We start from the raw sequence: 23,121 nt of genomic DNA on the forward strand, positions 1-23,121 counted from the left end.
GGAACCTAGAAAGGCAAAAATTGACTTTTCCTAGACTAAATATGGAGTTAAGGACTGAATAATTATATTCTGCATTAACAAAGCAAGGCACAAGAGATGAGAAACTGATCTGCAATTCAAGAAGATCAAAGTTCAAATCCTACCTTTAATATACATTAGTATGATTCTGTTAAGGCTCATAACCTCTCAGGGCTTTAGACAATTTAAGGCTATCAGTAGCATTGAGAGAGGCAGTTTCCTCATATATGAATGAAGCAAACAAGATTAGGTGTTCCCATCAATGTTCAATGGCATCCTAAGACCACTCTTTAATGCTAATGTTGTTCCCTTGCCTTGACTTCAAGACTAGGTATTCCTTTTCAAAGTTCACAGAAGGGCTAGTTGACACCAGCCATCTCTGCTCTGGATCCACTTTCCCTTTCTCAATTACCAATAGAACAGTTCCTTTCTACTTTATGCTTAATTGTTTTCCTACTCCAATTCTGCTGGTGGAAAAGTGAATTTAATTTATCAGGAAAATACTAGATAATGAATTTAAATTGAAGACTATAATGAAGAATAATAAACAATAAACCTTATAGCATTTTCTTCCCTACTTAAAAATGTTTCTTAAGTTTTTAAAGATGAGAAATTCATATCAATTCATTTTACTTGTAACTATCATCTTTGGTTCAAAATTCAAACTTATTTTTTTTCCTTTTAAACATTCTTATCTATAAACATTTATGCTCTATTTTTTCCACTAATCTTGGTCAATTTAAAAGACAAGAAAGAATTTTAAAAACCTTGTATTAAATATATTTAGTCAAGTAAAACAAATTCTCACATTTATCTTCATCCAAAAAAATGTATCTCATTTTGCATTTTGAATTCATCACCTCTCTGTACGAATTTTGAATGGTGGATTTATGGTTGGCATTCCCTTGGTCAAAGTTCCTAAGTCATTCAAAGTCATTTGTCTTTGCAATGTTTTCATTGTATTAATTGTCCTGATTCTGCTTATCTCATTTTCTATCAGTTCATATACATCTTCATTGGTTTCTCTGAACTTATCTGTATGTGAAAATGCTATTAAGGAAGGTAGTTATACATTTTGATTGTGTGTCTTTGAACAAATCTTGTAAACTATCTTTGCTCCTGGTAATTCTGTGAGACTATTAAGTAGTAGATGAGTTGCTGATCTGCACTTGTAGAAGGATTTCCACACTTATACCATATCCTTGAAACCATGAAAATCACAGGTCCAATTAATGATGCTGGGATATAGGGGTGGAAGAATGAAGGATAAACTAGAAGAGTAATGGGAGTACCAAAAATTATCAGGAGAGCAGCCTGTTAGGGAGAAATTATAGAAAGATGGGCTAGGGCCAGAGTATAATCAATAGGGACTTCCTAACTTAGTGTAGGATATCACTGAGTATGCTTTAAAAAAAATTGTCATATTATTGCCCTCTTCCTTTAGTGAAGATAATTTAACCTTTTAAAGACCGTGTTTTGGTTAATGTCTTCTATAAAGAAGTATGATTAGACAAGTAATAACTTGCGCTTTGGTTTATACTCTCCAGGATGATGATCTTTGTTTTTAGGAGAATCCTTCTGTTTTGGTTGGTTTTCTGAGAATACCATTTGTTTATTTGTTTATTCTGGTGCCTGAAATGGATGACCAAACCTGGAGAACTTGCTCAGTCAACTAAAATCTGAGGTCTAGGTCACTCACATTTTTACATAAGATAGATTAGAGTATGGGAACTTTGAAAGGGATGTGAAAGTTGAGAGGAAAATTCTGGCAGCAAATGTAATTATAATTATTATTCCAATAATTATTATTTAATTAATTTTCTTTGGATTGATTTTTAAAATAAACTCTCTCTTAAAAATGGCTGATTGTAAGCCCACCAGTATAAATTAAAATCTTTGAAACAAATAATGTTTATAAAAATCTACTGAAAAACTCAGAATTTGTTTGTAATTAGAACTCTTTAATCTTTAAACCTTGTCCTTCCATTTAAACGTTTACCAATTTATATGTCTTTATTAGTTGTTCAGGGAAGGTGTGCTTATTTAATGAACTGGCTACACTTTTTATCTTTCCTTCTAAAAAAATTCTACCTTAATATTGACTAGAGAAGCTTAAATATTTCACTCTAACATTGTCAAAATGCTACTCCTAATTTAAAGATATTAGGGTTCCCAACATTTAGAGATGAGCTTTTCTTTAATTTGGGAGCAGGGATGATCTAAAAAGCCTTTAGAAATATTCACTAATCTTACTTGTTTTTACAGATCTGTGATTTCACATTCCTGTATTTATACAGATGAACAGATTATACTCTGAATAAATTCCAAACTTCTTTGTGTCTAATTAATGTCCCTTCATTTTCAGACCTCTACCCATTTTTTATATTTATTTCCCACACCTCACTTCTCCACACATCATTTGACAGAGCCATAGTAGACTCATCCAGATCCCCTAAAAACAGACGCTTTCTCACCTTTGGGTTTTTGCTCACTTTATTCATTTGGTTCTCAAAAGTACTCTTACAAATCTCTGATATCTCCACACACATACATACAAATACACATGCATATACACATATCTAAACTTCACAAATTCTTTAAGGTTTATGTCAAATGATATTACTTACATTCTCTTCCCTACCCTTCATCCCCAGACAAAGATTGTCTCTCTTTGCCTTGAACCTCACCAAATTTTTATTTGTACCACTCTGAGTACAAGATCACATTTTTTTCCTTTTGTAGTTATTTGAACATATAATATGAACATTCTCTTCTTTCTAGACTATAATCTTCTTGGGGGCAGAGAAGAGTCATGTTCATTTTTGTTTCTCCACCCTAACTAGGCATACTGATACAAAGTAGGCACTCGACACATATCTTAAATTAGTGTATATGTTCTGTGTAACTGAGAAGACATAAATGCCCACCGTTTTCTTAGAGAGACAGATGAGCCTCCTTCCCAGAGAATGTCTTTGACAGAGATTTGAAAGTCATAGTTTGTCAGAAAGTGGAAGAAAGGACTTTTCAGATGTGAATGGAATGCCTCACAATCAGAGTGAGTGTGTGGGGAAGGACAGATCAACAAGCAGGTAGTAGTTATCTTTAAGACAAATCAACTCTTAATGCTATATTAATGATGGCATCCTGGTGAAGGGTAGTTGATAAAAGGCATCTCAGCTTATTCCCTGTGTCCTAAGGATTTTTCTTAGCTTGTTGTGTTCTGAGCATATAAAGGACAAGCAATGCTAAAACATGAAGCCCTCCTCCTTTTTTTTTTATCCTCAGGACAGATGTAAGATGCTATTCTGACAGTTTTTCAATGATGTCTTACAAATAATCCTAAGCCCTTTCCAATTTAATACAGTATATTAAAAGTAAGGCAACCTAGTGAGATTTTCACTTAAATAGAATAAGGGTTAAATGATAACTTGACTTATCTTTTAAATGACAAAAAATAAAGAAATTGCAAGACCTTTTCACACATTAGATATGTATTGTCATTTATCATCTAGATATCAGGCTAGCAGTGCGAAGTAATAAAACATATCATCGAAAAATGTGCTATAGGTCTGAATCACTCTTTCATTCCACCTCCCAGCTAACTGTAGTATTAAATCAAACAAGCAGAACATTTCCTTAGGCAGCCATTGCCTTTTAATTTCCTGAAGAACCTTAAAATATCATTCATTACAAGTACTACACATATTTGGTTTTTAAAAGTCTCATAAATCAATAGCAGGCTGACTGTAATAATTATTACAAGTTAGTGCATAATTTTCGTGCTGAAGGCTGCATGCAGAACTTTAGCATATGCAAACGAGGCAATTCAAACTGTGTATAGATATTAATATGAAGAAGCAGGTAACGAGGTGCAGGCTATGAATTATGCATCAAGAGTGGCTGATCTTCAATGAGGAAAATGAATTCAGCATGTAATCTAATTAGTGATGGAAGTCTATTACATCTAACTGCAAAAGCAACCGTCCTTGAAACAAATTTATTTACAGTCCATGTTACCACTTGAAACAACTTTGAAATGATGTGTAAGACAACAGCTTAATTGTAAAAAATTTTTTTGTTTGTTTCAGTTCTAGACCTGGAAGGCCTCCTAAGAGAACTCAAAGTGTCACCTCTCCAGAGAATTCTCATATCATGCCACATTCTGTCCCTGGCCTAATGTCTCCTGGAATCATACCACCAACAGGTAGGATTGCTTATGCTTTGGTGTTTTAAATATTAAAAATTAGGGTTATTCAACCACCATGGATAGAAGCACATATGTATGGTACTATATTTATATATGCATATGCATATACATGTATATATACAGAATAATGCAACTGAACCACTATTTTATCCCATTAAATATACTAATTCACTTCAAATGAAGCAATCTAGAATGGATTAGTGCAGAAAAAAAATTTTTTCCCATTTTTGAGGGGGGTCACAAGTCAAAAAATTATACACAAAGCATCATTTTACTCTTTCCCACACTTTAATGTGAAAGAATTTATAAAAGATTTGGCCAGGAACTATATTGAGGAAAAAAAAAAAGAGGAATCTGCTTCAAATCTGGATATGGGAATCATTAGCTAATGTGCTAGTATATAGGGAGAAAAGTAATTTCTAAGATAACCAAGGTCCAAATCATAGAGAGCTTTTAAAGTGCATTTAATAATGTTAAATTAGCATATCTGAAGCCATTTATTCAAATGATAGATATTGAATTAATTCTTCTCAATAAAAACACCCAAAGTACCTAATATTAGATAATTTGAATTCCCTTGGAGATTCACATTACACTCCTAATTTTACAGGTGAGAAATTGAAGCGTGGAAAAAGTGAAATCACTTGTTGAACATAACTCAGAAATTTGCTTTGAGGAATTGCATTAAACTACATTTGTCCATCTCTTATCTATTTCACAAATTACAGAATTATTCTGCCTTTTTGCTTAGGAATCCTTATTTAGGAAGGTCAGTTTTTACAAAAATCTAAATTCTGAATTTGGAAGGCACAGATGATTCTATGTAAAACTTTATGCTTTCTTTTTCATAAACCCTAAGAGAATCTGTTACGTAAATACTGATTTTTGTTAATCACTGAAGTCACCAAATGATATCATATATCTTTTCCCCCCCCATTTTTTATTTAAAATACACAAATAGAAGGAATTCATCCCAATATGGGTAGCTTAGCGGTGACTACTTTGGTGTTTTAGGGATATTTCCTTCTCAATCACCACAACCCCAGTGCCAACTCCAATGGCCACAAATGGCAGAGATGTGGTCAGTGCCTCTAGTAAAGCAATAGCATATTATATGGTCACCCTTGATTTCACATTTAATGGATTGTGGATTTTATCATATTGGAAAGGAAGACTCATGGGTTTTGACTATTTTTATCTACTTCCTAAAGAATTATTGGCTGGAGAAAGAGAAGATTCCTTTTTAATGAAATAAAATGACAATAATAGATATTAAATACCGCTTTACCAATAATTGCTATTATTCCTGGAGTGGAAATGTTAAATGTATTATAAAATGTACTAGGATAATCAAATGCTAATTTCTGAAGACAAGATCAGAAGTTCTTAACCTGGGGTCCATGACATATTTTTGAAAAACATTGTATTTTAGTATACTTGGTTTCCTTTGCAATATGATGCATTTTTATGCCCCTAAAAACATTATTTGTAGAAGAGCTCCATAGGGTTCACTAAATTGCCAGAAGATACTATGACACAAAAAATTTTAAGAACCACTATATTATAAATATTAAGCATTTAAAATAGGTTTAAAATTTTACCCTATATATCAATATTTTCTTTAATATAATAATGAAAAAATTTCATTAGGGAGTAAGGGTTTTTTAGAACTTAATCTGAGTTAGAGAATTAGAGTAAGATCTCTTTTACCTTCCTAGGTAAGTAATGAAATATTTTCTACAAATAAATTTCCAGGAAAACTGAAATACCTTAAAAGGCTCATGCATTGATGCTTAACAGGATAAATAATTTAATCAGTAAAGATGCTCTTACCTTTGCAGATGATAAGCTTTAGTAGATAGTCTTCATTACTTATGGCTAATAATGATAACAAAAAAAATAAAAATTATAGTAGTAACAGTATTTACAATCATAATCATAATCATAATATCTCTTACCTAACAATCTGCACTTTCCATATTTAATTTTTCTGTTCTTTAGATTATTCTCTCCACTATTTGGCCTTTATTCAAAGTTTTTTTTTAACCTTGGTGGAGGAGTTGGGCTACTAGAGATATGCTGAATTGCAATTGCTTTCAAGAACCTAGATTTACTTCCATACTTCTATGAAGATTTGAGGGAAAATTCAATTGTAGGTAAAGTGGCAAAAAACTTAAAAGTTTCCATTTTTCATATAAATCTTGCTAGATAAAATTGAATACATTTTGCTTTTGGTCTAGACCTTTGATTTTTTTCCTTTATGGATGCTCAACCTGGAATACTAAAGAATTGTGGGATCTGATTTTCTTCCTGCCTCTGCCAACCATAATACCTATGTGACTTTGGGCAGACCAGTACCTCAATGGGACCCTCATCTGTGAAATGAAAAAGTTAAACCAGATGTCCTCTGAGGTGCTTGATATTTCTAGATATATAACTTCTTTCAGGGAGAAAAAAAAGGATAATTCCTTTACTTCTTAAAGTTTTAGCCAAATATCTAATTTGCTTGGAGGAAGTAGTTCTGACTTTCTCACGATCCTAAAAGCCAGTATGTTTCTGAAGCAAGCCTCACATCTTCTTGACATAAGACCCAATGGTGCAGCCTCTGAGTTATTTTTCTTTAATTATTTACCTACTTATGTGTTTTAATAAATGGAGGCTGCAATATAATTCAAAATTTCTTGACTCATTATCATTAGTATGGCAAATCATTATTGTGATTTTTGAATATATAAGTCTGCATTTCTTACTCAGTAGCTGGTTGTTAGCTATCAGTTCTGTTGTTTTACCACACCTCCTTCTACTTCTTGTAAAATGAAAATAAAAGGCCCAATTTTATAGTTTTCTATTAAAATGTAATTTGAAAGTATATCAGTGAGAACTAATTCAACTGAAAATACTGAAGACAAAAGAAATAATGTGACTTGTTCATGGTAACACAGCTAATCAGAGACTAGTTGGTACTAGAACCTGTATCGTATGACTGAAAGTCTTATACTTTTTCCTTATCCCAGGCTGACTGAGTAAAGCCTAAAAGAGGAAACTATGAGAATTTAGTTACTGTAGTGGCTTTGTGACAGCTAATTTAGCAGGATGAAGAAGACCATAGGTCTTTTTCAATTACTTTGGGGTTTGGGGGTATGTTCCAGTGGATTGAGGTTGTTGGAAGTCTTGCCACCGGCTAAGTGGCATGTTATCATAATTCAATCCAGATTTTCCCAGGGCATGTTACTCTTTCATTGTGGTTAAGCTCTCTAGAAGCTGAATGAAACTCTTCAAGGCCACGAAGGTACTAATTAGTTACTACTGCAGTGAATTAAATAGTATCCTAGTGAAGTGTACTACCTGGAAGTGTTCTGAAAGCTCCCAAAGGAAACTAACTCAATTCCCAGAGATTGCCTTCTTACACAGTGGTAGATTTTCACTCAAAAGTCACAGCATTTGTTTCCCAGGTCTTTAGAACTTTAAATGGTTTTTAATTTTAGGGTTAAAATATCCTCTTTTCTCACTTTTTTTGGCCAGTAAAAAAATGTATTCTTACTAGAATGTCTGTGTTTCTTTTTTTATGTTTTTCCCATTTAATTTAATTATAATTTTAATTTTTTGCCAATTACATATAACAAGAAATTTTCACATTTTCCAAAATTATATGATCCAAAGTGTCTCCCTCCCTCACCCCTCACAGAGCTGGCAAACAATTCAATCTGTGTTATATATGCCTAACAACATTTTTTGCATGGGATAAGATTTTAGTACATTTCTGTATTATAGACATCATGCAAAACATTTTGATGATACCTCTGCTGTAAAAGTCCTTGGTCAGCAAATCTGTGATATTTTTAATAACTGTTTACAAAATGTATACATTTTATATGAATTTATGTTTGTAGTTATGTCAGCATCCTGAAAAGAGTGGTATCTTTAGATACCACTGAAAAGAGAAATATCTTTAGGAAAGGCTAAAATAGAAAGTAGTCCTGTCAAGGACCTAATTCTGTAAAAGGCTAAATTGGGCAGCTAGGTTATACGATGAATAGAGTACCTGGTTTGGAGTCAGGAAGATACATTTTCCCGAGTTCAAATCTGGTCTCAGACCCTAGTGGTGTGATTCTAGGCAAAGCCACTTAGCCCTGTTTTCCTCCATTTCCCTCTCTGTAAAATGAACTAGAGAAGGGAATGGCAAATAACTACAGTCTCTTTGCCAAGAAAAACCCAAATGGTATCATAAAGTGTCAGATATGACTGAAAAATGCCTAAACAAACAAAAAAGGCGAAATTGCTCCTGCATCCTGCAGCTTCCCATCAGTTTGGTGTAGTTAGAGACATCATGGTTCAGTAGTTAAGGCTGTAGGCTTGGATACTGAAATGTTCACTTCTGGTATTTCCTAGAAGAATGACCATGGACATATTACTTAGTTTCTCTGAGCTTCAGTTTTTTCATTTGAAATATTGGAATGATAATATCCTTAGCATTATCACAATGATATTGGGGCACCCAAAGGGGGGGTAATAAATAATTACCACTTTATGAATTTCAGCTATAATTTGAGAACATTGAGAAGCTGCCTTACATGTTATTTTTGCGAAAAATAAAACAAATTATTAGATTCAATAGGTTTATAAAAGATTCAAGAATTTGTACAGATTATTCCATTTTTTTTGCCAAAAAGTATACAACTTAAGTAAAGCTTTTCCTGAAAGCAAAGAAAATCTTCCAAAAAACTACTAATTACTTCTGCTATTTGTAATTAAAATAAACCTCTATTACGGTTATTTAGATGGCTTCAATATGAACATTTTCTTTGGGATTAGAGTTTTTATGGAAAAAATGTGTGTGTGTGTGTGTGTGTGTGTGTATGTGTGTGTGTGTGTGTGTCTCAGAAGGGGGCGTGGGCAGATGGTGATAATTCCCAGAATTTATGGTTGTCATTGGGTGCCATAGCAACCAGAAATTGGAGTTAATGAAAGAAAGGAGACCCTTTGTAGAGCTTCACAAACCAATACCTCCTGCAGTGTTCACTACCTTTATTTGGATTGAACACTTCTTGTAATAAATCATTTTTATAAATCAGTACAGGTTTAAAATAAATTCATCTTAGCAACAGGACTGCAGTAACCACTATAAAATTTACAGAAACATATCTATTTACATTGAAGAAAAGGGTTCTTCCGGACTTCCAAATGCCACTCTTCCATCCAGGAGTTTAATTTGAGGATAGTGTTTAGCCAATCTCCTGATTTTCTGCCTCTAGCAGAAATATAAACTAGGTTTGAAAGTATCAGCCCCACGTGTGTATTGGGTAAGTAACTCAGTTAAGCACATACCGACTTGTAATCTTATAGTAAAAACTAATACTTAACAGCTTTGTCTTCGAAAAATAAAATAAGCGTAAATGGATGTTGTGTACTTTGCTTTTCAGAACTTCTCACACTCTCTGTAACCTATTTGTAGCCCAATAATTGACATCCACACAGGGTAAAAGTGAGTCTATACACATGCTTTGGTTATAAAGTAAATATCTTATAGATTGCAATTTTTCATTATCGGAAGAAATACTGAACCAGGACAATATTAAACTGCAGCAAATTCCATTAATACCCTGTTATCTAATAAAGAAGAATTGAAAGGAAATAATCTCCTTTGGATGCACAATTCAGAAAGTCATTATGAGGATTTATCTTTCTCAGTTTACTGTGCTAAACATTACTAACCAGCAACAGTATCCAAAACAAATCTGATAGATATTAACACCTCTCTTTGTACCAGCATTCTTGTAATATTTAAAATGCATTAAACATATCAACTTCTCAGGAGAAAATTCATAGTTGGGAAGTCTGCCTTGTCTATTGAGAGTTTTATTATTGCAAATGCAATAGATTCCAGAGAGGAGTATTTATAAGCAAGGATCATAGATAATGCACAAGTAAAGAACCTACAAATGGATTGAAAATTTTCATTAATAAATTAGGTGCAGAAGTCCATACTATTCCTGGATTTTCTTCATTCTCATTCTAACTCAAAATTTAAATGTGGGACACACTAAAGCAATATTGTATTTTCAAATTATCTGACTTAAGAAAGAGGTGGGATGTAAAACCACTGCTGTAAATTTCAAGGGTAAGTAGTCCATTTAATCAATCAAGATTTTTTTTTTAATTTTATTATGCTTTTGTTGCAGTTTTTCTTGGTGAGAGAATACACGCCCACACGTGTTTGCCTTTGCTCCTATTGTAAGACTAGGGCAAACTCTAGATTTATTGAGCTGTTGCTTAACAGCTATTGAAGCATCTGCCTTAAAATTATAATTAAAGGAAATATTTTCAGATTACTGTTCTTAAGAAATAAAATGTACATAAAAACAATGATGGGAGAGGGCTGTTTTTTTAAATATATTTTACCATTGCTACTTCTCTGAATTCATAAATGCATTTTAGGTTGTACACCTATATCAAATAATAACCTGTCCATGAGTAAACAGAATACAGATAAATTAGACTCTCATACTTTATGCATGATAAATATGTTAACTTTGGCATATTCATTGGCATTTGAAATTACTTTAGTTGAAAAACAATAAAGGAAGATACTAGTAGTGTTGTACCATTGGCTTATTATTGAAGTGGAAATGAATGAAAACCATATGGAAAGTATTTTCTTGAACATTTCCATTCTAAGAGAGCAATGAAATTAGCTATTTGGGCTTTAATTAAATAACTATATGGGACTAAACTTCAGAAACAGGAAGAATTGTGCTCTTTTAGTCTAATTTATTTCTTCCAAAATATTTATAAAGTTGTTCTACAGGCTCATGTTGCTAAATGAAACAATATTAAGATTGGAAATGCATTTAAGTTACCTCCACAGCAATTTCACAGTAATGAAATTGTATTTTGGACTTCTGTGAATAAACTTTTTCACATAATTGCAGTGAATTATTTACTTCTCTTCTGGCAGCATGGCATAGTCTTTGACAAGGAAAAGTACATTTTATAACAAGATAGATAAATTGGATTTCAGAAGTCATTTATTCTTTTATTATACATTCTTTGAATTGTGAGTTATCTGTGGCAAAAAATAAGCTTAAAATCATAACATAACTTTATAAATGGCTAGGTCCTTTTCATGACGCCATTCATTTTCATCAACATTATCATCATCAATACTATTACTCTTACAATAGTCTCTTGTTCCTTTTTTTCTTCCTTCCAATATAATTCATTCAAATTTAACATGGAGCCTAGGAAGCAGCAGGAGGGGTTTTTGACCAAAGTATACCAGTGAGTCTGAAACAGTTATTAAAAATTTGGAAGGGAAGGGCACATATTCTTTAGGCTGGTGCTCTACATCTGCCCAAAATATCTAAGCCTATTCATTTGTAAATTGTTAATCAGATTATAATGAATTTAATACAGGATCAAACATAATCTCTCTAGCCCATTATTGTGTTTCTGACATGGCAAAAAGAACTTTGAAAAATATTTAAGTGTTGTCCTTCCATGCTGTCAGCTTCAAAAAAGAATTACCTTGCTTTCTTAGGCAACCTTCTTTGAATCTATCATTGAAATGATGTAAAACTTTTTTTGAGACAGATTATACTGTTATTTTAGATGACCTCTTGAGAAAAATTGTTTCCCACATTTACTATATTTTTTTTTACCAAAGATGTGCTGGTGATAATTAATATGAAAAATGATCAAATCTAGACTCAAAATTAAATCAGTGACTGGAAACTGCGATCAAAACTGAGAAAATGAAATGTTTTAATATTTCACATTTAGGTTAAAAATAAACTGTCCAAATTATGACTTCTTGAAAAGAGGAGATATAGGAATATTGGTTTGATAGTAGTTCATGTGAAACAAACCAGTAAACTGGGTATTTCAGTGAACCAGAAGCTTAGAATGAGCCAAATGTCTGCAATTGCTCTGATAACTATAATTTCTTTATTTTGAAGGCATACCACCATTTAAAAAATATTTCCACATACATTATTTCTTCATTTGATTTTAACAACTCTGAAAATTGAATATCATCTGTTTTAGTTATCATTATTTTTTTTCGAGAAAAGTAAGAACAGTGAAACTAATTGACTTTCCTCAAATCACCATTCTGTTAAATGATAGAGCAGGCATCTAAACCCAGGGTTTCTGATCTCTAGTAGCATTTATCCACTGCACAGAACTCTGCTAATAAGAGACTAAGATAAGCATTGCCTCAAAATGAGCATTTTTAATATTATACTAAAAGAAATATTACATATGAAATATTAAATCTCCATTTCATACCACTCACTTGTTTTAAAAATATATACTGTAAACTCAATGTTATTTTCAAAATTATCTTCCTTCCCTTCTCTATACTTCCTTTTGTTCTAGACATTTAAACATATTTTAGTGGCCCTTTTATGGCATTAATAAATCCTCCTTTGTCCAATTAAAATAAAAAAAATTAAAATTCTGCAATAAATAAACATGATTAATAAAAATAAATATATACATTGGAACTATAAAAAAATATATTTTTCTATAAAAAACTTCCCTATCAGGAGGCGGGGTATATGATTCATTTTAAGGCAATGTTCATTTAGGTGACTTGCTCAGTTTCACAAAGCATGAATAATTCAGAAGTATATTCTAGATTTTTTATTCCTACTCTGTCCATCTATGCATCATATTGCTTCTTTCTAAACATGCTCCATATTCCCTGCTACATTCCAGCATATGAATATTAATTACAAAAGGGATTTTTTTTTATCCTGGGACTCCATTCTAGGAGCATAGGGCCACAACCAGTAGGCAATGGGTCACTCAGGGTCACCCAGCTGGGAAGTGTCTGAGCCCGGATTTGAACCTAGGACCTTTCATCTCTAGGCCTGGCTCTCAATCCACTGAGCTAGCCCAGCTGCCCCTACTTTAGGTTGCAGTTTCTTTAGCAGATGTAGTTTTTACAGGGTGGGGTTGCTAGCCCCACACCCAACCCTCCTCCTTTTTTCATCCAGGCTAGGGACTGTCCTTGGGCAGTAGGGGTCAAGTGACTTGCCCAAGGTCACACAGCTGGAAGTGTCCGAGGCTGGACTTGAACCTAGGACCTCCAGTCTCTAGGCCTGGCTCTCAATCCACTGAGCCACTCAGCTGCCCCGTGCACAAAAGGGATAGCACCCTCAAATTACTTAAAATTTAATAAAGGCCAAGACACAAATATAGTTAATAATAATAATACAAAGAAGAATGTGATAAGAACAAAGAAGTCCAGAAAACATTTTATGAACATTTGTATTCAACTAAGAGGATCAATAAACACTTCATGGAGAAGGTGAACCATGATTTGATTCTTAGAAGAAATGAAGAATTGCGATGCACAGAGTAGTGAATGTAGTAGACTCCTAGGAGTAGGTTATATTTTAGGAACAGGTAGGGAAATAGGAGAATTGACTTTGTGCTCCTTAACATTTTAATTAGTTGATTAATGATAATCCCATGAGCATTAGGCTTAATAAAAATTTTTATTATTACTTTTTGTTGTTACATTCCATTCAGTTTCAATTTTTTTCATTTCTTTTTTAACAAGCTTTCCCTTTAAGAAGGGAGGAAAAACAGTTTTACCAGCCAACCAACACATTAACTTTTTTTGACCACATACTATTTTTCCAAACTCATCCCCTAGCTCTTCTGTGAAAGGAAGATCAAATGCCTATAAAATTTCCCAATGGCACAGAGTTAGGAGTTATAGCTAACATGTTTCATGACGGTAGGGATTTTCAAGGGTCTAAAAAGAGAATATTAGATCAAATTTCACAAGATGATATTTGTTAGAAATATCAAAATGTTAAACTTTGATTAAAAATAAACTTTATAAATATAAAATGAGAAAGATATTGTTGGGCAGTAATTCATTTTAAAAAATAAAAGGTTTTTTGGGGGTGATGAGAACTCAGCTTGAGTCAATAGATGTATCACCCAAGAAAACTATTTTGACCTTAGGCTAAATTAAGACAGGCAGGATGTTGAAGGGTTAGGAAGGTGATAATCTTGTTGAACTCTCTCCTGTCCAGCCCATATTTAGAATATTATGTTTAGTTCTGGGAAACAAATCTTAGGAAAGACATTTTAAGCTTAAGACTATAAAAAGGATGGTTGATATGATGGGTGAAGAACCTCAAGAGAATGGTATATAGAGATTGATGGAAAGATCTGTGGCTGTTTAACATGGAGAAAAGATAACTTACAAGGATGTAGTCACTCTCTTCAAATGTTTTGAAAGACTATTATGTGAGAGATTAAATTAATTCTCTTGGACTCCCAGAAGCCCCACTAGAAGCAGAGGGTAGAATTTTTGAAAAGGCATATTTGGCTTAATGCAAAAGGCAAAAAATATTAAAATCAAAAATATCCAAATCAAAAAGGGCTGCCTTTGGAGGTAGTAGTTTGTTTATTCTTTGTTGGAGGTCTTTGAATATGAGAGATAGTAAAATTTCAAGAGTATATTGTGATGAGATTACTTTCCTTAAACTAGATGATTGCAGAGATCTCATTCAACTGTGAGGTTATGTCATTTGCTGAAAAGAAAAAGAACTGATAGTCTATTTTGATTAGAGTTCCAGACATTTGAAAAAGGATAAGGTGAGATAATCAAGGTGGAATTGTGTCAGAAAAATCCCTTATCCTGAGCATTTAAATGGAAGCCTCAGACAGAGTGACATGATTAGGAGAGAGGATTACTTAGAGTAAATAGGGAAAAGTGTAAAGGAGAGGGAAAGGAAAAGACTGGAAACAAGAAGACCAGATAGGAGACTATGGTGAACCTAGGTGAGATGAAATGAGGGTCTGTATTAAGATGGTTACAGTAGGAATGGAACAGAGAGGACAACTGTTAAAAATCTTACAGGAGCAGAATTAAAATGCCTTGGAAGTGATATGGGTAGGAAGGTGTATTTAAGAAGGAAGAAGCAAAGGTGACAAGATTTTTTTAATTATTTCTTCATTAGAAGCACCTGTATGAAATCAATAGAAATAAAGAAGTTAGATGAAGCAGGTCAGATCATAAATTTATTTTTTATTGTATTCATTCTAATATTTGATCAAGCTATTCAGTTAAAGTTTCTCAGAAGGCAGTTAATAATGCAAAGTAGAAATAATGATTTAATGAGTCATCTGTAAAGATAGAATCAGTGAGGTTTCTGGAGGTGGATGAAATCACCTAGAAAAAATATGTAGTGAAAGAATGGAAGTCAGTCAATCTGAAAGCATTTATTAACCACCTCCTATGTTCAAAGCCTTCTATGATTCTAAAGTTCAATTTCCTTTTACTGTATTTGAATTAACCTAACTCCTCTAAATCATTAAGAGAACAGTGGATGGAGCACTGAGTTTGGAGTCAGGAAGATGAGTGAAAATCCAACTTTAGACACTTACTAGCAGTGTGACCCTGGGCAAGTCATTTAACAGTATTTGACTCAGTTTCCTCATTTGCCAAATGAGTTGGAGAAGGAATGGCAAATTATATCAGGGTCTTTACCGAGAAAATTCCAAATGGGGCTATGGAGAGTCAGACCAGAATGAAAATAACTAAAAAATAACAAATTATTAAGAAGGAGCTTCTAGTTCTAATTTATCTGATTTTTAGAATTGGATAAGTTCTTAGACTTTGCATTTTCAAGTAGTATTTATGATTTTTTGTATTATCTACAACTTTAGTTTAGAATGTATTAAGAAACAGAGAAAATGTTTGAAAAGGATGCATTTGTTCATGATCAAGATTCTATTTTCAGAGGGCAGCTGGGGAGATCAGTGAATTGAGAACCAGGCCTAGAGACGGGAGGTCCTAGGTTCAAATCTGCCCTGAGACACTTCCCAGCTGTGTGACCCTGGGCAAGTCACTTGACCCCAATTGCCTACCCTTACCACTCTTCTGCCTTGGAACCAATACAGTATTGATTCCAAGACGGAAGGTAAGGGTTAAAAAAAAAGATTCTATTTTCAGATAAACTAAGAAACTTAACTAAATAACTAAAAACCAGGCTACTTCATTCCCTGCCCTCTCTGTCTTTAGATGTTGGGGAACTCTATTTGGAAAAGAAGAGAAAATAAAAATGTTTGAACTTAGCAGAGGAAATAGAGTTGGAAATATTTCTGGTAAAAAATGAAACTCAATTTGGAAACAAGAGAACAATTGTGATTGTAAAAATCAACAGAAATCACAGCAGGAAACTTGTAAGGTGAACATGTGATCAGGAAAAACATTTTCAGTTTTTACTCTGACAAATTATTTTGATCTCCTTTAGTTTTCTAAAGCCTATGATTCCAGAGAAGAGTCAGTTGCTTAAATTCATTCTTTAAAGCCCTTTATCTTCATACCTTATGCTGACTATAGATATTTTATAAAAATCATTGATAATTTTCATGTACAGAGACTTTGTGTTTATATATATGAAAACAACATTATATATAAATTTAAGCTATCATTTTTCTAATCTTCCATATTATCCAGATAACCTACAATTGGTATAAAGAAAAACAGAAAACTATATAAATATTTTGGTCTGAACAAGTAGTTAAATTAAAATTAGTATTGGATGATACATTGTTAGAAACAGTAGAAGTAGTACTCATTTTGGAATCATTATATCTGGATTTAATCCCTAGATCTACCACTTATTAATTCAGTTACTATGAGCAAATCATTTAATCTACCTGAGCCTCAGTTTACTCATATGTAAAAAGAAAGACTGAATTAGTTGGCCTTTGAGGCTCAAATTCTAAATCTGTCAAATTCTTATCATCTAGTCTACATATTAGTCAACTTCACATAAACAATTCAATTTGCTGTATATGTTTCCCCAAATTTGATCTCTTCTCCTAGTATTGAGTTCATAGGTAAATAAACTATACTCATAAAAAGCATTGTTCTTAGTAACAATTCAAAGTCTTATTTGACATTATATTTATTTTTCAGAAATAAAAGTTACAAAAATAGTAGAGGCTTTTTAAAATGAGCCAATTTTCCCACTGATTGCAGCTGGATGTTGTATTGCTTAATTTTTGAAAATAAATTTATATATACTGTAAAGCAAACAACCAAGTCAGTTTTCACAACGATACAACTGTAACCCAATTCAATATATTGACTCAAATGGCACAAACATTTTTGCACTTCATTAAGGAAGTAGTCAGTATAATTAATGTGAGAGCTTTTATCGTATTCACTTGTTGATGCATGGCTAGAAATATGTTGTAGACTAAATTCTTTAAATGCCTTATTTCATACCATTTTAGATTCTAATTAATGTTACCACCTGTCCAGTCCTTAATACAAACCCATCATAGCATTTATTCAATCTCACTTTTTTTTGTCCAAAGTTTAACAAAATCTTATTTTACAGTGTCATGAAAAGGTTATGACTCTTCCCCTTGAAGGATGCACATTATAGTCAACCAAATAAATATTGATATTATCCGGCTTTATTTTTGTTTGGAGAATGAATAAGGAAGTAATTCTCCAAGAAATAATCTCTTCATTATTCTAGAAACTATTCCATGCCCTGGGTTTATTGTAATCATTTCTAAACAGGTCTTTTGCATTGTTCCAACTTCCAGACTAGTTGATTCAATTGAATCATTTTTCTGTTTAAAATGTTTTTTTGCTGGAACAATTAATCTATTGCTATTTATATGTTTGGCATTGAATACAATTCAATTATATTCTTGTAATTTTTTGTTTACTTATGATTCATTTCCATTGCCTCATGATCTGCAGATCAAATAAACTACATCTTTCCTCTTATGCAGATTCCTCTTTGGCAATTAGTACAGTTACCATAATTTATGAAATTTATTGTGTTTTACTGCTTACTTTAAGGCTATATTCTACCATAAAATGTTGATGGTGCTTATTCTGTTCTTAAACATAATATATTTATATAATTTTTAAAGATCAATATGGGAAGATAGTTTTTTTCTCTCTTTAGTAGGACTTTTAGCGATCTTTTTGTCATCTAAGCACATATCTTAGAATATTACAATCATGCTAGTCTTACAGATAAGATGAAAATTTTTACATTGTCACTTTTTTCATTGAGTCTGCTTAATAAGGTAGTATTTGAGAATTAACTAGCTATTGTTAGTAAATTTAGTTGAATGAAGGCAGCTTTATTCCTTATATTTTATTTTTAATTCATTTTTTCTAAATAATAATTTCAAGATGGAAAGACATTTTTGAACTGTGACAGAATGAGGTATAAAAGTTATACAGAAATTTGCTTTTTTGTGCCTTCAGATATTTGAAAATCACAAATAATTGCAGATTAAATTAATCCATTTAATTAAAAAAATTAATTGCTTTCTCAAAAGTGAAGACACTTTAGAAAACAGGCTTGTGTAAATGCCGTTTCCTAAGAATGTAGGTGTTAAGGCATTTTAAAAACTATAGCTCCACCATATTTAGAATTACAACTTAACAATATTTTGATGGTATTCAAACATATGATTCATCACTGCATATCTAACCTTTAAGTTACATAGCAAATAAATTAAATGGAGAGATACCATTCCAAGGAGAACTAGTTCCCATATGACCTGTCCATAGGAGTTGTCTTCTTGATTTATAACTGCAATTGCTTTCCTGGCATGAATTTCATATGACATAATAATATTCCATGAATTCTTGAAATTACAGAGAGCTCAATATCAATCATCCGTAATAGAAAATCATATGTGTTAATATATGGGAGCTGCTGGAAGGCAGACATGTTGGAAATGTGTTTACCAAAAACCAAGTAGATAAAGACATGGAGAGCCTTTTCTTTTAGCTTTCTCTAAACTGATTATATTCACAATCATCATCATTGTAAGTGTAATTATCATTATCACTGTCATCACCATCAAACATTTTCCCCAATGCCTTCTGTCCATATATTCCTCTAACTGGCTGGGTATATTGTGTTGTGCTCATGTATCCATAAGAACTCAAGCCATGGATCTTTAATACCATGATTATTGGGATCAGAATTAAGCATGCATGCATGCATGAATGAATGAAGTTTAAAACTCATAGACACTTTCTAATAGAGCTGAGAAGTGCCTAAAGATCTTTCTTACATCTCATCTATTCTCACTTCTTTTTATTGCTAGGAATTATAGTTGTTCATAGTGAAGGATCCTCTAATGTCAACAATTAATTGTTCCATTCCTGTAGTCTTCTTGCTCCTGTTGGCTCAGTTATTTAAAAAACCCTGAATTCTGGTCTTTAATGGGTAAATACTTATTCCTTTCCTGATGATAAAGTATATTCCTTGAGTTTGCCATAGGCAATATGATATTCCATCTTCATTTCTGACTTAATCTCACTTAGTTCTGTTCCCCCAATGGAACATTAACCAGTATGTGCTATTACTCATTATTTTTGACATGTGACATTTTCATTAATGATCATCTCAAATTTCAGCAACTGCAGATTTCCTCCATCTGAATATTGTGAAAATACTTTTTGGATATTTTTGAGTACAATGGATAGATCCACTTTAAAAGGACACTAAAATCTTAAGTTTAGTCAATCAACAATTTATTTTGGAGGAAACTTTAAATATTACACATTAGTTCTTATGGGAGAAGATAACATAATAATATAAGGATAAACTTACTTCCTGGGTGATATGCAGTTCATTGTTATGTTTATCTACAGGATGCTTTCCATTAAAAATCAAATTTCTTGAAGGCAGGAATTGTTTCAAAAGATGTTCAGGTAATTGTGATCTTACTAGGAGGTTGTGCTTACATGTCAACAAATGTCTTTGTAAATTAAGCAAAATGATTTTGAATATGGGAGTAATTTGTGTAAATTGTATGAACTTGTTCAATTTTTATACAATTTTCTTACAAAGAGACTCAGAAGATAACAGTAAGCAACATCTTTTTCCATCTTTCTCAGAGCCTTTATTGATTTTGTGATTTTTATTTTTCTCCATCTTCCTGAGTAGATGAAATTTGAGACTTTTATAGTGAATACATTCTCTTGGCTTTGTTATACCATTTAGTGGACATAAGAATATCATTGTTTTCTTGGTAGCACCAAGAATGCTTAATTATTGCTTAAAAGGATACTTGAAAATGGTAATGAGTTTGGAGAGTTAGTAAATAATAATAAATGTATAAAGTTAGAAATATTACCATACATACACATATAAATATGTTTTATGTTTTATATATATTTTTTTATATTTAAATCTAAGATTTTTTTTACTCTATAAAATCTTATTAAGGATTTATAACTGCTTTCTCTCCATTCACCTAAACACCACTCTAGTTTCTAGCCTCTCTTACCTCTCTCCTAAGCTAGTGCAGTAGTTTTCTAATTGTGCTCCCTTTTCTAATTCTCTCCTGTACTCATACTCTCTTGTACATTTTTACACAGCTGGCAAAGTATTTCCCTAAAGTGTAGAGCTAACTACGTCACCTTCTCTACTCAGTAAACTCTAGTGTCTCCCTAGTATGTCTAGGACTAAATATAAAATCCTCTATTTGGCATTTTAAATTCTTTACAACCTGATCCTCCTAATCCTTTCAGTCTTTTTTTACATATTATTCCTGTCCATGTATTCTATATTTCAATACATTGGCAAAATTTCTATTTTTCACACGCAATGTTCCGTATCCCATCTCTGGGCTTTTGCAATTCTTTTCCACTCTGTCTAAATTTTATATACTATCTCATTGTTCATCAAAAGAAAATTGAGGCCAATTGGTGCACGCTCCCTTTTCTTCCTTTCTACTCATCTCACATTTCTGTGGCATCATGTCTATGATGTCTATTCTCTTTGGACATACAGGATATGGATTAAGAAAAGTTCATGAAATTTAACAATTATGAGATAATTATCTACAAAAGATTCAATTGAATGATAAGGGCAGATGAAAGTAGATGCTTAAAGTGAGACTGGATTTTTCAGGGAACTTACCTAATAAATGGAAACGAGATATAGGGTAATAACTCATAGATGTAAGATCTAATTAGAATTTTTAAGGATGGAGAAGATTTGACTTAGACATCAGGTATAAAACCTTTAGAAAGGGAGACATCAAGAATTAGAGATGGGATTGGTAATGGGGACAATTTGCTATTGAAATGCAAGGGAATGAGATCAAAAGTTGAAATGGCTAACAATGGTTAATAAGTTAGTGGTGTACATACATATCTTTTAAATACCATCTGACCACTTAGAGATTTCAGTTGAAGAATTGTGTCTTTTCAACTTGATTTCCACTCGACTTTCCTATTTTCTAATAGTGCTTTTTTGCCTCCTGTTGACTCTTTTCCTTATAATAGTGGTATAAATTTTAACAGGAAAACAGTAAAAAAAATTTAACTTTTAGTGTGATTGATTTGATTAGGAATGGCATTGTTTTTCTGATATACTTAGCTATTCTTAATAATATAAGATTTTGTAGTATTAGCTATTTCCTGTGCTTTTCACCTTGCATCTTGAGTAGGTTTTTATCATTATTTATACCTTGCATTTACTCTCAGTTGCAGTAGTATAAAGGGAAAAATACTTCTGAGCTGTGATTATGGACAAATAATGTAATTGGGCACCAATTTCCTATAATATAAAACATGATATAAATATAAAAATCATAAACATATTTTTATAGTTTGCATACTAGGTTATCCATATGACTTCTTTTAGCTTCCAAATTTTTTAATTTCTAAGTAATATTTCTCACTTAGTACTCAAAATCATCTTATATTCTCTACTCCCCTCTATGTCTTGTTTCCCACATTAAAATGTAAACTCCTCGAGGACAATGACTGTCTTGTATTTTATCTTTAGTATTTTGCACAGTAATCAGCATATAGATAATAAGTACTTTTTGATTCACTCATTAACTGAATGAGAAAATAAATAAATGTAGAGATTATATAAAAAAAAGTTCATGAAAGAGTCCATGGATTCTTATGTAAAAAAGTCCATGAAAAGTCTGGACTATCATAAGAAATGAACCTGAAGGAGGTTTTATTCATTACTAAGCTTCATTATTCCAATGAGAATTTTTTAATATTAATACTTAAATTTAACTAACCTGCTTAATTTTGACACTTGTCTTAAAGTGAATTTAGTGCTTAATGAAGTTTTCTGGACTGTTAACCCTACACCTGAATGGATCAATTCTTATATTGAGAAAGTGATTTTCTGCCTAATCATACCCTTGGCTTTCCTGAAAATTCTGGCATCAAAAGTATCAGCTTTGATAATGATTGTTTTTTATGGACATGCATACAATATACTAGTGCACTTTGGTGGGAGTTCTGATCATTCATCTTGGAATAATTGCTTTAGGTTTCCTTAACCTAAAAAAAAAATCTCTAGGGGGGAAAAAAAGATTTACTATCTTCTTACTGATCTTTGATTCACTTTAATATCAATTAAATTTACTGTGTTATCTGAGTATAAAAAAAAGTTCCATGATTCATTCTTCTGGAGTTCTGCATAGTCCTTGTCTGCTAAGTGTTCTGTTGAGTTGAACATGCAAATATTTTCTAGGATTGGCAATTGAACAACTGGTGGAATGGATGATTCATCATGCAAAATCTCAAATTTCTGACAGCCTATTCTTCCATGAGACTTCTTTCCTCTATTGCCACCTGCGTGGAAAAAGCACTACTTTGGGAATTGGGAACTCTGGTTCTGCCATGAAATAGTTGTTTCACTTGTTGAACATGACTTTCACTTTCTGGATTTTGGGTGTCTCATCTTGATTGAAATCTCAATTGAAAAATTGTAAGCATTTCACAATTCATTTGGGGAAAAAGGCCTCTTGTTTTATATTTGAGTCAGTGAGATACCATAGTGGATAGAGTATAGAATTTAGTGTCAGGAAGATCTGAGTTTGAATTCTGTCCCATA

General features: G+C 32.4%; 1 protein-coding gene across 1 annotated transcript in view; it reads left to right on the plus strand.

Moving 5' to 3' along the window:
- The window catches only part of DACH1 (dachshund family transcription factor 1), a gene marked incomplete at its 5' end in the record, with an annotated part of 484,059 nt that overhangs the window by 197,219 nt on the left and 263,719 nt on the right, over window positions 1–23,121 (plus strand). The window contains one exon of the mRNA XM_044669366.1: window positions 4,107–4,222. Coding sequence (XP_044525301.1) covers window positions 4,107–4,222 — 116 coding nt within the window. The remainder of the gene's footprint in view (window positions 1–4,106; window positions 4,223–23,121) is intronic.

This window comes from Gracilinanus agilis, chromosome 3 (genome assembly GCF_016433145.1).
Source record: "Gracilinanus agilis isolate LMUSP501 chromosome 3, AgileGrace, whole genome shotgun sequence".
NCBI classification, from domain to species: domain Eukaryota; kingdom Metazoa; phylum Chordata; class Mammalia; order Didelphimorphia; family Didelphidae; genus Gracilinanus; species Gracilinanus agilis.